Source organism: Kogia breviceps, chromosome 8, assembly GCF_026419965.1.
Source record: "Kogia breviceps isolate mKogBre1 chromosome 8, mKogBre1 haplotype 1, whole genome shotgun sequence".
Classification (NCBI taxonomy): domain Eukaryota; kingdom Metazoa; phylum Chordata; class Mammalia; order Artiodactyla; family Physeteridae; genus Kogia; species Kogia breviceps.
The window spans coordinates 1,365,476-1,378,554 of record NC_081317.1 but is presented as its reverse complement, the minus strand read 5'-3'; the positions used below and the strand labels follow the sequence as shown (position 1 = coordinate 1,378,554).

At 65.4% G+C, this 13,079-nt stretch overlaps 2 protein-coding genes across 6 annotated transcripts; both read right to left on the bottom strand.

Moving 5' to 3' along the window:
- Window positions 1-913: 913 nt before the first annotated feature.
- On the bottom strand, window positions 914-2,639 carry DNLZ (DNL-type zinc finger). The gene is made up of 3 exons (XM_059072907.2): window positions 2,346-2,639; window positions 1,909-2,048; window positions 914-1,167 (listed from the first exon to the last, which is right to left on the bottom strand). Exons 1-3 carry the CDS (start codon window positions 2,544-2,546, stop codon window positions 999-1,001), a joined length of 510 nt encoding a protein of 169 aa, XP_058928890.1. The 5' UTR covers window positions 2,547-2,639; the 3' UTR covers window positions 914-998.
- Window positions 2,640-2,763: 124 nt separating this feature from the next.
- Window positions 2,764-11,374, bottom strand: CARD9 (caspase recruitment domain family member 9). 5 transcript variants are annotated; one of them, XR_010841789.1, is made up of 14 exons: window positions 11,122-11,322; window positions 9,593-9,796; window positions 9,292-9,429; window positions 8,345-8,649; window positions 8,080-8,259; window positions 7,837-7,980; window positions 7,507-7,632; window positions 5,822-6,016; window positions 5,316-5,357; window positions 5,005-5,053; window positions 4,666-4,841; window positions 3,696-3,772; window positions 3,119-3,201; window positions 2,764-3,027 (listed from the first exon to the last, which is right to left on the bottom strand). XR_010841789.1 is itself a non-coding variant. In XM_059072892.2 (13 exons), exons 2-13 carry the CDS (start codon window positions 9,774-9,776, stop codon window positions 2,928-2,930), a joined length of 1,623 nt encoding a protein of 540 aa, XP_058928875.1. In that variant the 5' UTR covers window positions 9,777-9,796; window positions 11,122-11,374; the 3' UTR covers window positions 2,764-2,927. The 5 variants fall into 5 exon arrangements, 3 of the variants coding, with proteins under 3 accessions (XP_058928875.1, XP_066896423.1, XP_058928876.1); XM_059072892.2 differs by lacking the exon at window positions 4,666-4,841 and having other exon boundaries at window positions 11,122-11,374; XM_067040322.1 differs by lacking the exon at window positions 4,666-4,841 and having other exon boundaries at window positions 9,593-9,668; window positions 11,122-11,293.
- Between the last annotated feature and the right edge of the window lie 1,705 nt (window positions 11,375-13,079).

Here is a 13,079-nt window from a genome sequence, read left to right as displayed (position 1 = left end):
ACAGCCCAGAACACTTCTGGAAATAAACATCCTAAAATAAACACAGGAACATCCTGAGAAGGTGGTCAAACGAGACTGGGAGATAAACTGCACAGCTGCACAACTGTCCCCAGGGAAGGGGACACTCCGCGGGGCAGGCAGCCCACCACCAGGCACACAGCAGCCCAGCTCCCACTCCGCTGGCCACCATGGCTGCCTGGCCCACCTGCAGCCACGGTGAGCAGCCCAGCCTGCTGACTTGGCTTGGCCAGTGGCCAAGGGTCAGGGCTGAGGTTGGTACCGGCTCACCAGTGCCATCCAGGAGGCATCGAGGGGACGGCAAGTGGCACAGAAGGATCTGCGGGGCCTCCTTGTGTCTGGCCGGAGGGACAGGACCTGCGGTGGGGCTTGGGGGGGCTGATCCCACCCCCAGGAAGAACAGTGGCTAACTGGCCATCAAGATCGGGGCCCTGGGACTTCCCTGACCGTCAGTGGTTAAGACTCCCCGCTTCCAGTGCAGGGGTCACGGGTTTGATCTCTGGTTGGGGAACTAAGACCCCACATGCCATGTGGCATGGCTAAAAAAAAAAAAAAAAAAAAAAGATCGGGGCCCTGACACTTGGGGTTGGGGTGGGGCTGAGCCACCCCGTGCCCGTCCTGAGTCTCATCTTTCCGCCTATACTGCTGACGAGGTGGCACCGTGAGCATCTTTGTCTGCAGACAGGAAGACAAAGGCTCAGAAGGGCAAAGTGACCTGCCCGAGGCCACACAGCCACAGCCAGGAGGGGCTAAGACTTCACGTCCAGCCCCTTCCCACTCAGACATTGCCAGCAGCCACAGAAGTCCCTGGCCTGCAGCCTGGAGCGGGTTCTTGTGAGTCATTCTGACTCCAGAACCAGGGAGGAGTGACAGGAGAGCACCAGGTCCCAGCATCTGCAAGTGATGTCTGTTTATTGATAGAAACGGGCAAGTCCAGAGTGGCTCACGCCGGAGCATCCTTCTTGAAGGCAGAAGGCGGGTCAGCTGGCCTCTGTCTTGCCAGAGTGGGTGGAATCCTGGTCCTCAGCCCCTTCCATAGCAGTGGTGGATTTGGGGGGCCCCGCAGCCTCTAAAACGAGCTCCAGAGCCCCCTCGCCAGCCACTCGGTGTACCTTCTCCCCTCTGGCCGCCAGGATTTCTTCAATATTCCTGAGAAAGAGGGAAGTGCCATGACACTCCAGGTCCCTCGAGGGCACCCCAGGCCAGGCTCGAGCACATGAGTCCCTGTGCTGGGGTGGCATCAGGGCCATGCAGCCAGGAGGCTCCTGACCACTGCCCTCCTCACTGCTCTCCACAAGGTGGTGAGGCTGACCCTGCAGCCCCAGGGCCCTGACCACTCCACCTCACACACACCCCCAAGTCTGGTGCAGTCAACCAACCAGTGTCAGCAGAGAACAAGAAAGCTACATGCTAGGATCCCTGCCCCATAGCAGGCACTCAGGAAGGAGTGCCTAGTAGGGTAAAGGAACCACAGAGTGAAAGGCAAGCTGTTGCTTTTAAGAGTCAACCTAGTCTGACACCCTCATTTTAGGGTAGGCCCGTGGCCCTGACATGTAACCAGGTCCTACCTGCCCCCAGAGGCTGTCAGTGAGGGCAGAAGTCAGGCAGTGAAGCAGGCCGAAGGAGCTGATCCAGGGTGGAAGATTTAGCAAATAAAAACATGTTCCAATCTTGGGCATACTTTTACTAAAAAGTTACTTGTGTTTTATCTGAATTTCAAATTTAACTACACCTATTGTATTGATAAGAAAGCTGGGCTGGAGATGTGGGCTCTGTACTCCTCATTAGAATGGTGCCCCAGGGAGGTTGGGTGGGGCTCCAGACTTAGAATGGACCAGGCCAGCACTGGTATATAGATCTCTGTCCCCAACCCTTCCCAGGTAGCCTCACCTCTTCCCATCCAGGTCTGAGAACCAGCCCAGGTTGTCGGCGATGATGTGGTGGTTCTGGCAGCAGGGGCAGGTCACAATGACCACACCTTGGTGATAGGCGAGCTTGGAGATACGCTTGGAGGACCTGGTCCCACAGACCTGGTGGAGACTAGGCGGTGAAGCCCTGCTCCCGCCCCAGCCATTCCCAGAAGGCCCCGCCCCGCCGTGATAGCCCCACCACTCCTGGAAGGCCCCGCCCCCCAAATTAGCCACACTCCTCCGCATGACCCCGCCCCCTCCCAGAAAGACACGGCCCCCGAGTGATAGCCCCACCCCTCTCCTGGAAGGCCCCTCCCCCTGAGGACAACCGCACCCTTCCTCGCCGTCCCGCGGCGCCGTCCTGCGCCAGGTGTAGGTGTGGGCCCGGGCCCGGCCCCGCCCCCGCCACGTGCCCACCTTGCAGGTATAGACGAGCTGGTAGTGCGCCGGCCCGGGTCCCGGCTCGGAGCACAAGCGCCGCCAGCCCCAACCCCAGGCCCGCCTTCTCCCCGCGGCCTCCAGGCGGGCCCCGCGCCCCCACAGCCACCTCAGGCCGGGCCCCCGGGGCCGCGCGCAGCTCAATAGTATCGGCAAGAGGCCCAGCACCGCCCGCACCATGCCGCCCGCCGGCCGCCCCGCGCAGCCGAGACCGCCCCGCCCCGCGGAGGCCACACCGCCGCCGTCTCGGAAGCGGGCACGCGATGGAAGCGGCCCTGCTCGGCTTCCGTCCCGGCGGCGGGCCGCGCTCTGCTGCCCCCTGGCGGCAGGCGTTGCGCGCTGCCCGGCGCGAGGTCGGAGGGTGCGCGCGGCAGCAAGACCGTCGGAGGCGGTGGTGTTCGGACCGCGGTTGTTTATTGACGGGGCTGCATTATTAACACTGCAGCACGCGTGCGCATTACACAGAGCTAGAACAAGCCCGTGCTCGCCACCGAAGAGGCGGCCTAGCGGGGCAGCTCCCAGGTCCCGGGCGGCGCCGTGTGCTCCCACGACGGGCACCGGCTAGGAGCCCTCGGTGTCGGTGTTGTCGCTGCCTGTGGTATTCTCCCAGTCCACCTCCCCCTGCCTCGCGCCGTGCTTCATCTTCCTGAGGGCCCGTTTCCTGCGGGAGACCCAGGCGGCGCAGGTGGGCGCAGGTGTGCGCGGGGCCACCGCCCCCCAGCCCCTCTCGCCTTCCACCCACGCGGGCCCACCTGCGGTAGTTCTCGAAGCTCTCCTTGAGACGCCGCCGCCCCTTCTCCTTCTCGGGGGGCTCCCCGCCGCTCAGGCCTGCGTCCTGCGGGAGAGGCGAGGCTCAGGCTCCGGCCAGCGCCCGCGTGGGCCCCACCCCCCGCGCTGGGGCTGCGCACCGGGGGCCGGGCGGGCGGGGTGCGCTCTCTCTCCTCTCACATGACAGGACTGGCCTGGGACGCACGCACAGCCAGCGGGGATGGGCTCCAGGCCAGCGTTCCTTCTACTACAGTGCCCGGTGCGGCCCCTTTGCCGTCGGGCTCCGTGCAGTGGACAGTGAGGCCGAGTTTCCACTCAGGCTAACGCTGCGCCCCATCCAGAAGATGGCCCCGGCCCCTGCCCCCTCTCCCTCTGCTTCGTCCAAGAAGGGAGGGGGCTCAGCTTCACATTCCAAAACACCACACCCCAGGAGCCCATGGGCAGAGACCTTGTGATCACCCCCCAGGCGTCCAGGTAGAGGAGCCACTCTCCCCGTTATCATTCACACTGAGACCCACACCAGGGGCCTCCCAGGGCTCCAGGGACCCCAGGCAGCCTTACCTTGGGGGTCAGTGAAAGCCACTCCTTCTGCAGAGCCACAGAGGGCTGCTGAGAGCTCTCCCGGATGGCCGGGATGCCTACAAGGGAGAGTTGTACCTTTTGGTCCTGCCTACCCACCAGGATCGCGCCCGCCAGTACCTCTACCCCCCAGCCCGGGCCAGTCCTGTGCCACCTTCTGGGTCCTTACTTGGACCCCGCAAGCATTCCCATTGTATAGACATGGGGACTGGGGCTCAGAGACCTCACTTCCCACTCCTGGCTCCCGCAGCAGATGCTGTGCCCCGTCCCTGGGCAGGGGCAGGGGCTGGGGCACTGCCGCGTTGGGAGCAGAACACCGCAGGCTGCTGGGCTCCCCCCACACCTGCCAGGGCCTGGATGGGCCCATGGCTCAGAACCCACAGAAAAAGTGCTCTCATGGGCTGGCTCCCCTAAACTGTCCACGATGGGCGACTGTGGCTTCCACGTCCTGGGGACATTGCGGTGGGAAAGGCCCAGGCCCAGGTCTTTCCCTCCTCCTTGGCCTCTGACCCTGAAGCCTGCCCCGCCTCCCGCAAGGGGCCACACCAGCCCTGGGTTGCGGCCCCCAGGACGGCTGGGCCAACAGCCTTCCCCTCCCGTTCACTGCCTGCGGGTCCTGCCCACCTGCCCCCACGTGGGGGCTCACTGGCCTCAAGTTCACGTCTCGGGGCACGCAGCAGAGGGGCCAACGAGTTACTTCTCCGTGTGCCGCCTCTTCCTCTTTCAGCCTCCCTCAAGAAGCTGGGGTCAGGCCTGACGCTGAGGAAGTCCATCTGGCTTCACACGCCACCTCTGCGGTGGTGCCCCCGCCACCACCCATCCTCCCAAACTCCCGTCTGACGCCCTCCTTCAGAGCCTTGTCATGCGCACTGGGCCATCTCCCTGCTGCTCCCTGCCCTGTGCCCAGGCGGCCAGAGAGATCCCGCCCCTGCCACCTTAAGGCCCCAGTTACCCTGAGCTGCCCCTCCTGTCCTGCTCCGTTCCACTTCCCGGCAGTGGCTCCCTGCCCTGGAGGGCGGGGTGCCTCCACTCTGCAACGCTGGGCCTGAGTGGGCTCCAGTGGGGCTCTTGTCTGCTGGCTGGGGAACCCTGGGGGTTGCTTATCCCTCTGAGCCTCAGTGTGCCCATCTGTGAAATGGGGTCGTGGAGGTCTCTGGGCCAGGGCTGGGGCACGTGTCCCCAGGCACCGGCGTCATGCGGTGTGCGTGCTGAAGGTCAGGACGGGTGCCAGCTTGCGGCCAGAAGGAGGCCTTAGCCAGATTTCTCCGGGACAGGCCGCTCGCCTCCTCACCTTTGTCTGAGAGCTGGGCATCCTCCTCTAGGTCCTGGGGGAGCGAGAGCTTCCCAAGAGAGACGGGGCAACTGGTTAGACCACCCGCCTGCCAGGACTGGACCTGACCCTCCGTGCTGCCCGCCCAATGCTGCTCTCCCCACCACCGGCTCCCCCTTGCCGGCTTCTCAGGGAGAGACCTACGCTGCCCAGCCGGGCGTTGGGAGGGTGGCCGGTGGTGGGCTGAGCTCCCAGAGCTTCGGAGGGACCCGTGTGGGACTGTGGTCCGGCAGAGGCTGCGGCCTTGGGCCCGCCCCCAGAGTCACACTCACCTCCTGGGAGTTCCTCGGTGAGCCGTCTTCTAGGTCGGAGCTCTGTGGTCACAGAGGAGGGGTCGGTCAGCAGGCTGTGGGGGAACCGAGCCACTCGAGGGCACGGGGTGGGGTCCCAGGCCAGCCCGCCCTCCAAGAAGGCCCCTCTCCAGGCCATGGCTGGGCCTGGCCCCTGGCCAGAATGCCCCTCCCTCCCCCTCCCCACACCCTGCCGGGGCCCTGAGCTATACCAGCCCTGCAGCCCACCTCCATGAGGGCTCCATGAGCAGGCAACCCTACAGAGGAGGGAGGGGCTCAGGAACGTCTGGGGACCTGCCAGAGCCAGCGGCAGAGCAGTGGCTGAGCCAGGCCACGCCCAGGCCCCTTGGCGGCTCCTCCTCTGGGGTCTGCAGTCTCTAGGGACACACCTGCCCCCACGTGGCCGCACCCCCACAGCCCCACCGTGGCAGAGCCATGGCTCAGAGCTCTGACTGAGGGACACCGTAAAGGCCCCAGGGGAGGCCCACCAGGATGGACGTCTCCAGCTGCTGCCAGCGGAGGCGGCCCTCCGCCGCCAGCAGCCGGCCCTCCTCGCGCTGGAGCAGCTGCAGCTGCAGCTCATCTGCCTTCTCGCTCAGCTCGCGGACCTGCTTCCGCAGCGCGTCCTTGTCCTGCAGGCTGCGGGCGTGCTGTGTGTGCAGCTCCTCCCGCGTCATGATGGCCTGCGGGGCAGCACAGGGCAGGGCAGGCGTGGCCCGTCTCCCCGCCCCCCCCAACCCTCCGGTCTTTCATTTCCCTTCCCGGCTCTCTCACTTCTCAGCACAGCCCGCCTTATTTCTAGCAATGCTCCTGGGAGAATTTCCAGCAACATGGCCGGGGACGGGGGGGGCCAGCGCTGGCCTCTTCCCCTTTCTCATCCGAGGATATCATTCGTGTTTCGGGGGTTGTAAATGCAATACAGGCTCAGGATGGAAGGTGTGGACAGTTCAGAAGATGTAAAGAAGATATAGAACCCCTGAGAATAGCCCCTGCTGACCCTGCAGGGTCTTCAAGTCCTGCTCTCTGGGCACATTCAGCCGTGTTCACACGCCCACACGCGCGTTTCGTGCTTCCTGGGTACAGCTTGATATCAAGAACATGATTGTCGACAGCCATGTAACATTCTTTAAGACGAACACCCCACGCTTTACCAAGCCAGCCCCCCACGGCGGGGACACTGAGGTCAGCCCAGAAGGCCAGCCCACAACCTACAGTGACTGGCCCAGGAGGCTGCGGCTGCGAGGCACACTTGTAGGAAGCCAGCCTCCGCGTCCAGCAGCAATCCAGGAGCTAACACACACCCCTGCCTCCGTCGACCCCGACAGCCAGGGCTGGATTAGTAACGGGACATCCTGAATTTCTGTGCCAGCTGCCAACTCGGGACCCACCAGAGCAAACCCTGCCACTCACCTCGGCGGCCAGGCCCCAGCATCCCTGGGCGGGTGGCCTGCTCTGGGTGCCACCGGAGCCTGCGCGCCCCTGCCGGCCATGCACGAGGCAGAGGGGGCTCCGCTCAGGCAGCTCCGGGAAGGAGCCGTCCCGTCGGGTGAGCTGCGCCCACTTCACACCTGCTGCCCCAGACCGCACTGCTGCCCACGGCCTTGAGGGAAGCGCGCATCTGCCGGGCTTTCTCTGCGCTTCTGTTATTCCCATGGGAGGGCTTTCTAGAAGTGGGTTTGCCGGGGAAAAGGAATCTACCTCTTCAGGCTCCTGATACAGATTGCCAATCACCCTCCAGAAAGTGACTGAAGCGGCAGCTGTGGCTGATCAGAAACGACCCCGAGCCGTGACAGGAAAGCGACGGGAAACGAAGCAGCAGGTGCAGCCCTGCGCTGGGGCGCCGCCTCCCCACCCAGAAGAGTGCAGCCGGCCAAGGCGCCCGTGGCTTTTTAAGCGAAAGAAGTCTTTGCAAAACGAGTCAGAAAGCTTCCACTTTTGTAAAACAAAAATGAAACTACACGTACGCTGAAAAACGTCTGGCAGGTACAGCAGAAGGTGGAGCGTGGACTTCCTGGCAGCAGGTGGGGCAGAGGTGGAGGAAGGGGATTAACTTCATCAGCGTTCACGTCTTTAAACGAGCGTGAACCGCTTTTGTCAGTGCTCCCTGCAAAACCACCTTGACGACTGCATCCCTGAAAGGCCATCGCGCCCGGGAGGGCTGTGCAGCCCCTACCTGGTCCCGCTCGATGGCGACCTCCTCCATCTGCTGCAGGATGGCCTCGATGCGGTCCTTGTACATCTTGGAGTCCTTCCGCAGGGCCAGGCACTGCAGCTCAGACATCTCCTTCTCCTCCGTGCACTGCGGGAGACGGCAGTTAGCCGAACCGCCTGCGGCCCCACTGGCCCAGAGCTCCAGACCAAAGCTGGGCCCCGACGTGCCCGGGGGGGCGCGGGCACCAGGTGGGGCGGGAGGCCGGCCCTCGCCTCCAGGCAGGGGGAAGGAGGGCCGTGGAGCCCCGTTCCGTTGGCCCGGGGCGCACGGCCCCCCCTGCCCGCCGCGTACCCGGGCGCGCAGGGCCTCGGCCTGGCGCAGGTCCTTGCGCAGGGAGAAGATGGTGGCGGTCTGCTCCTGGAGGTCCCTCTGCGCCTGCCGCCAGTCCTCCTCCAGCACCTGGATGTAGGGGCTGCTCTGGTCCGGCTTCCCCTCCTGTGGGTGCGAAGGGAGAGGGAGGCAGGACAGCGGCGCTGGGAGGCCCAGGCCGGCCGCCCCGCGCCCGCCCCGCCGGCTTGCCGAACGGGGCCCCACCTGGACGGAGGCCTCCAGCTCCTGCACCCGCGCCTGCAGCAGTGCCCTCTCCTGTTGCAGCTCCCACAGCAGCTCCTGGCTGGGCCGCTGCTCCATGGCGTGCTTGAGCTTCAGCGTGTGCTTGCGCTCCACCGAGCAGTCGTCCTCTGCCTTCATGAGGCTGTGCTTGAGCCTGTCGATCTATGGGCCCAGCTGTCAGCATCGGCCCGGGGCGCCGGCCCCCGGCGCCCACCGCCCGCCCTGGGAGCCGCGCCGCGCGGGGCACCTCCAGCTGCAGGTCGCGGTTGCGCATGAGCGCGGCGCCCCGCTCCTCGCTCTGGCGGGCCAGGCGCAGGGCCAGGTCGTAGTTCTCGTCCTTGCAGCGCTGGAGCTCACGGCCGCCCGCCTCGCAGGCCTCCTTGAGCCTCTGCACGCGCTCCTGGTGCTGGCGCAGCAGGCTGTCCTTCACCCTCAGCTCCTTGATGAGGTCGCCCTCGGAGCCCAGCAGGGCCGTCAGGTCCCGCACCTTGTTCTGCAGCTTCATCACCTCGCTCATCAACAGCTGCATCAGGCCCGACTCCCCGGAGGCGTCTGCAGACCGGGAGGGGTGTCCCGCGATGCATGGCACACCCAGCCCCTCCCGGGCCTCCGCCTGAGGACCGGCGGCCCCAGGGGAGCCTGGCCAAGGGCGCAGTTCCCAGCTGCGGCTGCGCACCGCGCCCCGGGGGTGAGCTCGCCTCCCAGCCCTGTCCCTGCCCTACTGCCAGGGCAGGGCAGGGCAGCCCAGGGCCTGGGTGTCCATCCCTCTTTGTCTAATTTTACCATCCTGACTGAGAGGCAGGGGACGCGACTCGGGGCCGCCTCACGGGCTGCTGGGGCGAGCGGGCCTGGCCTCTAGGGCATGGCTTTAGCGGGGTCACGTGGTCTTCTGGGCAGGAGGGGCTCTGAGCCAAGAATCAGCCTGTGCACCCCACCTCCCCCCTGCTCCCCACTCCGGAGTTCGGGTCGCCCTTTCCTCCAGCCTCTGCTCCCTCCACGAGTGTTGGGAGGAGAGCCGGATGGGAGTGACACCCAGAAGCTGGCGCCCTTCCCACACACGGCTCGCTCTTTCTCTCGTACGCGATTTACCCTTGAGGGGAGCAGGTGGGAAGGGGGCCACCGGCTCCGACCCACACCACCCCCCTGCCCCTCCACCCGGGCCCTGCGCCTCCAGGCCCGTGTCCTGTTCCTCACCGATGATCATGGAGAAGACGCGGGTGGGCTCTTTGCCCGTGACCTTCCTGTACAGCTGCGGGTAGTAGAGCTCCAGGCTCTCCAGGAACGCCACATAGCCCTTGTGGCCGGTCCGCTGCAGGATGTCCAGGAGCACACCTGCGACCCAGAGGACACGCGTGGGCACGCAAGGCGAGGCTGCAGTGGTGGGGGTCTGGACGGCTCTCCCGGGGCCTCAGCTGCGTGTGAAGCACCCCAGCTGCGGGCAGACAGGGCAGGGGGCCCCCGGGGGACGGGGACGGGGGTGGGGCTGGGCACTGACCCACTTTGCGCTTGCGGGTGACCAGGCTGGGGTCGCTGAGCACCTGCTCCTCGTCGTCGGGGCCCAGGACCTTGCACTGGCGCAGGTAGGGCGTGAGGCGGGCGGGGTCGAGGACGGAGACCAGCTTCACCCGGAAGCCCTCCAGGGCGCTCCAGCACTCGCCCTCGTTCTCGTAGTCGGACATGGCGGAGCCGGGGCGGACGACTGGGAGGGGTGCCGCGGCTGAGCCGGACCAGGAACCCGGCCCAGGGGCGTCCCGGGGAGGGGCCGCCAAGAGGGAGAAGCCCCCGCTCCCTCCCAGCCGCTCGCCCAGCCTCACCCCTCACGGCCCTGCTCCCGGCCCTCTGGCCGCCCTGGGCTTTTTCTCTCCCCGAGTCACCCCAGTAAGCGTGGGGAACTGCGTGGAGATGCTCCGGGGTCAGGTGGCATCTAGGAGAACACGCTCCCCTGCACCATGGCCCTCCTTTGGCCTGTTCCCCCAGAGCACCCCAAAGTGCTGCGGGGCTGGCGGGAGGCTGCCCGCTCCCCACGGAGCTGTTTGGGCCACCTACCAGCACAACCTCCCTGGCACGTGGGGGAGGGAACCCAGCCCCAGCCCCCCCAGCTGGCCAGTGCCTGGCCCCCGAGGCGCCAGGCTGTGCTGGCTGGACTTCCTCCTTCCCCGCGGGACAGCGCCTGCTCACATCCACTCCCCCCCGCCTCTCCTTCCGGCAGCTGGTGATGCAACAGTCACCTAGCAGCTTCCGGGCCGGCCTGCTCCGGGTCAGGCTCGGTGACCGGGTGCCCTCCAGGAAGGGTGACTGGACGGCCCACGGTAGAGGGAGAGCCAGGGCCCCGGTGCACTGGGAGGCGTGGCTCTGTCGCCCGGGGCTGGCCTGGAATGCGGCTCCACGCCTCCTCCAGCCTCTGGGACACCAGCCGTCCAGGCTCCTGCCTGCCTCCCAGGCAAGGCCTGCTCTTAGCTGCACTCTTGGGGACCATCTATGCTGGTACCACCCGCCGCTACTCCCTCCTACACTACCAGTGGGGGAACCACTCTCTCCAGGGCCAGGCTGAGCCGGGAGCAGCCCTGTGGTGGCCTCCTCCCAGCAGTGGGGACGGAGATCCTGACCCCGCCGCCGCAGGCTGAGCCTTTGCCCTGTGTGGGAAACACCAGTTTCCAGCCCAAAGGGACTGGGCCACCCTCCTAGAGATGCAGCACGTTCGCGCCACCCTCAGTCAGCCCGGCCGCCCGGCAACAGACAAAGCATTGAATGAAAACACCAGCAACTTGTGCTCTTTGGAGTGTTTGGCCCGGTCCCCGCCTTCCTAGCCTGATGTCCACGCGTCCCACACCTGACAATGCCCTGCTGCTAATTCCAGTGAAATGATCAGCAGGTACCGGGTGGCTGTGAAGGGGACAGGGCAGCAGTGCCAGGCCACCCGATGCCCTCCTGGGGTATTTGCTCCAGACCCCGCTCCCTGCCAAGCCCGAGCTGGGCCACAGCGGCTTCCCAACCACCTGGAAAAGGGGCACCAGGCCAGCCTACCTCGGGGTCCTCCCGGGGCACCTGCGCCGCCAGACACCGGTCAGCCTGGGCCGCCCGATTCAGTGAGTGGTAAGGGCCGCCCAGCTGCCGGGACGGGGGAGGGTGGAGCCGGAGGAAAGCCGTGCACTTCCTGACGGGTCTGGTTAAGCCCGCAGAGGTCCGGCTGTCCTCCCACAGGGGACCATCCCCGCGCTGCCTTCTGATTCGCCCAAGCAGGGCGGCCCCGGGAGGCGGGGACAGGGAAGTGGAAGCCGCCTGCTCGCGAGGAAAGCTGCTCCAGAGCCCCCACGCCACCCCCCTCCCCCACCAGCCAGCCCAGCGCCAGGGCCCCGGGGGCTACCCTGGAGGCCCAGCCCCGACCCTGCGGAGTGGGAGCCGAGTCGTGGCCATTCCAGGGTTGGACGAGGCCAAGCCACCGTCCAGCCCACTTTGGTCCCGTAAGGACTGCAGCGTGGTGTCCCAAAGAGGGCATGGGGCTGGGGAGGGGCTGCAGCCCCTAAGCCTAACCCCACACGTTGCCAGCCCACGCTGCAGCTGGCTCAGCCTGTCCCTTGCTGGGAGCAGCCCCTCCCCACCAGGACACACGGGACGGCGACAGCAGGGCCCCAGGGAAAACCCCAGGCCACCGGCCCACCAGAGTGGCCTCACTGGTTGAACTGAGAGAGCTGCCACCTGCCAGGTTGAGCAAGAGCTCCGGGAAGGGGCTGCGGCTGGGTGGGCAGGGGCCTGACCAGCGCTGCTGGCTCCCTTCCTGTAGGGTCCTGAGCCCCTCAGCCCCAGGGTTTTTCTCTGCCTTCTGAGCCCGTGGCGGTCAGTAGGCTAAACCCCGGAAGTCCGGGCACCGCCAGGTGCTGCTGAAAGGCCGGGCCTCCCCGCAGGCCTCCAGGAGGCCCGAGGTCACCCTCCAGGCATGACCCTCCAGGCGTGGGCAGGCCCCCAGCCCCCCAGGGGAGCCGTGTTCTGGGGGATCCTGCCCCAGCCTGGAGGGTCTCGGGGGGAATCCTGGTACAGGAGTGGCGGGAGCTGCGGCTCTGCGCACCCGGAGGGCAGAGGGCCAGGGCCGGGCCCTCCATGACCCAGTGTTTCCTGTTTCATGACATGAGGCTAAGGAAGGAGTCTTCCTCATGGTGTGTTTATGAATTAAATAATAACAACGCTGTGCTCTCTGACCGCGTCAGAATCAAACTAGAAATCGGTAACAGGAGGACACCTGGAAAATCACTAAGTGTCTCAGAATTAAATAACAAACATCTTACATAACCCACAGATCAGAGGAAATCACAAAGAAAACTGGAATTGGTGAGTCCAGTACCGGGCACAAAGTGAAACACACCCCCCCCCCAAGTGGCGAGTCACACACACACACACCCGAGTCTCTCTTTCTCTCTCTCTCTCTCACACACACACACACACACACACACACACACACCCCAAGTGGCGAGTCACACACACACACACCCGAGTCTCTCTCTCTCTCACACACACACACACACACACACACACACACCCCAAGTGGCGAGTCACACACACACACACCCGAGTCTCTCTCTCTCTCTCTCTCACACACACACACCACACACACACACCACACACCACACACACACACACACACACACCCAAGTGGCGAGTCAGTGTCACACACACACACACACACACACACACACACACACACACACACACACACACACACACACACACACACACACACACCCAAGTGGCGAGTCAGCCTGTGGCTGCGTGACATGACGTGTGCTGTCTGGGTGCGGGCAAACGGGAGACAGGTGACCCCAAGTGACTGCTGTCTGGGCGGGGGCAGGACACACGCTGGGCGCACTTGCCCCATTTCTGTGTTGGAAAATTTCCCATATAAGGTGAAAGCAAAGGGGAACAACGTGCAAGAACAAGGCTCCAGGAAAAGCCAGTGTCTCGGCGGGTGTAACCAAACACCCAAACCCGAG

Bases quoted from the DNA above. Each gene is read 5' to 3' on its own strand.
- DNLZ (XM_059072907.2), bottom strand. From the start codon at position 2,546: ATGGTGCGGGCGGTGCTGGGCCTCTTGCCGATACTATTGAGCTGCGCG. The intron at 2,049-2,345 runs GTGGGCACGTGG...AGTCTCCACCAG, and splicing joins AGCTCGTCTATACCTGCAAG to GTCTGTGGGACCAGGTCCTC. The intron at 1,168-1,908 runs GTGAGGCTACCT...CCTCTTTCTCAG, and splicing joins TCAGACCTGGATGGGAAGAG to GAATATTGAAGAAATCCTGG.
- CARD9 (XM_059072892.2), bottom strand. From the start codon at position 9,776: ATGTCCGACTACGAGAACGAGGGCGAGTGCTGGAGCGCCCTGGAGGGC. The intron at 8,260-8,344 runs GTGCCCCGCGCG...CTGGGCCCATAG, and splicing joins ACCGCGACCTGCAGCTGGAG to ATCGACAGGCTCAAGCACAG. The intron at 3,202-3,695 runs GTAAGGCTGCCT...CCTCTCCCGCAG, and splicing joins GGCTTTCACTGACCCCCAAG to GACGCAGGCCTGAGCGGCGG.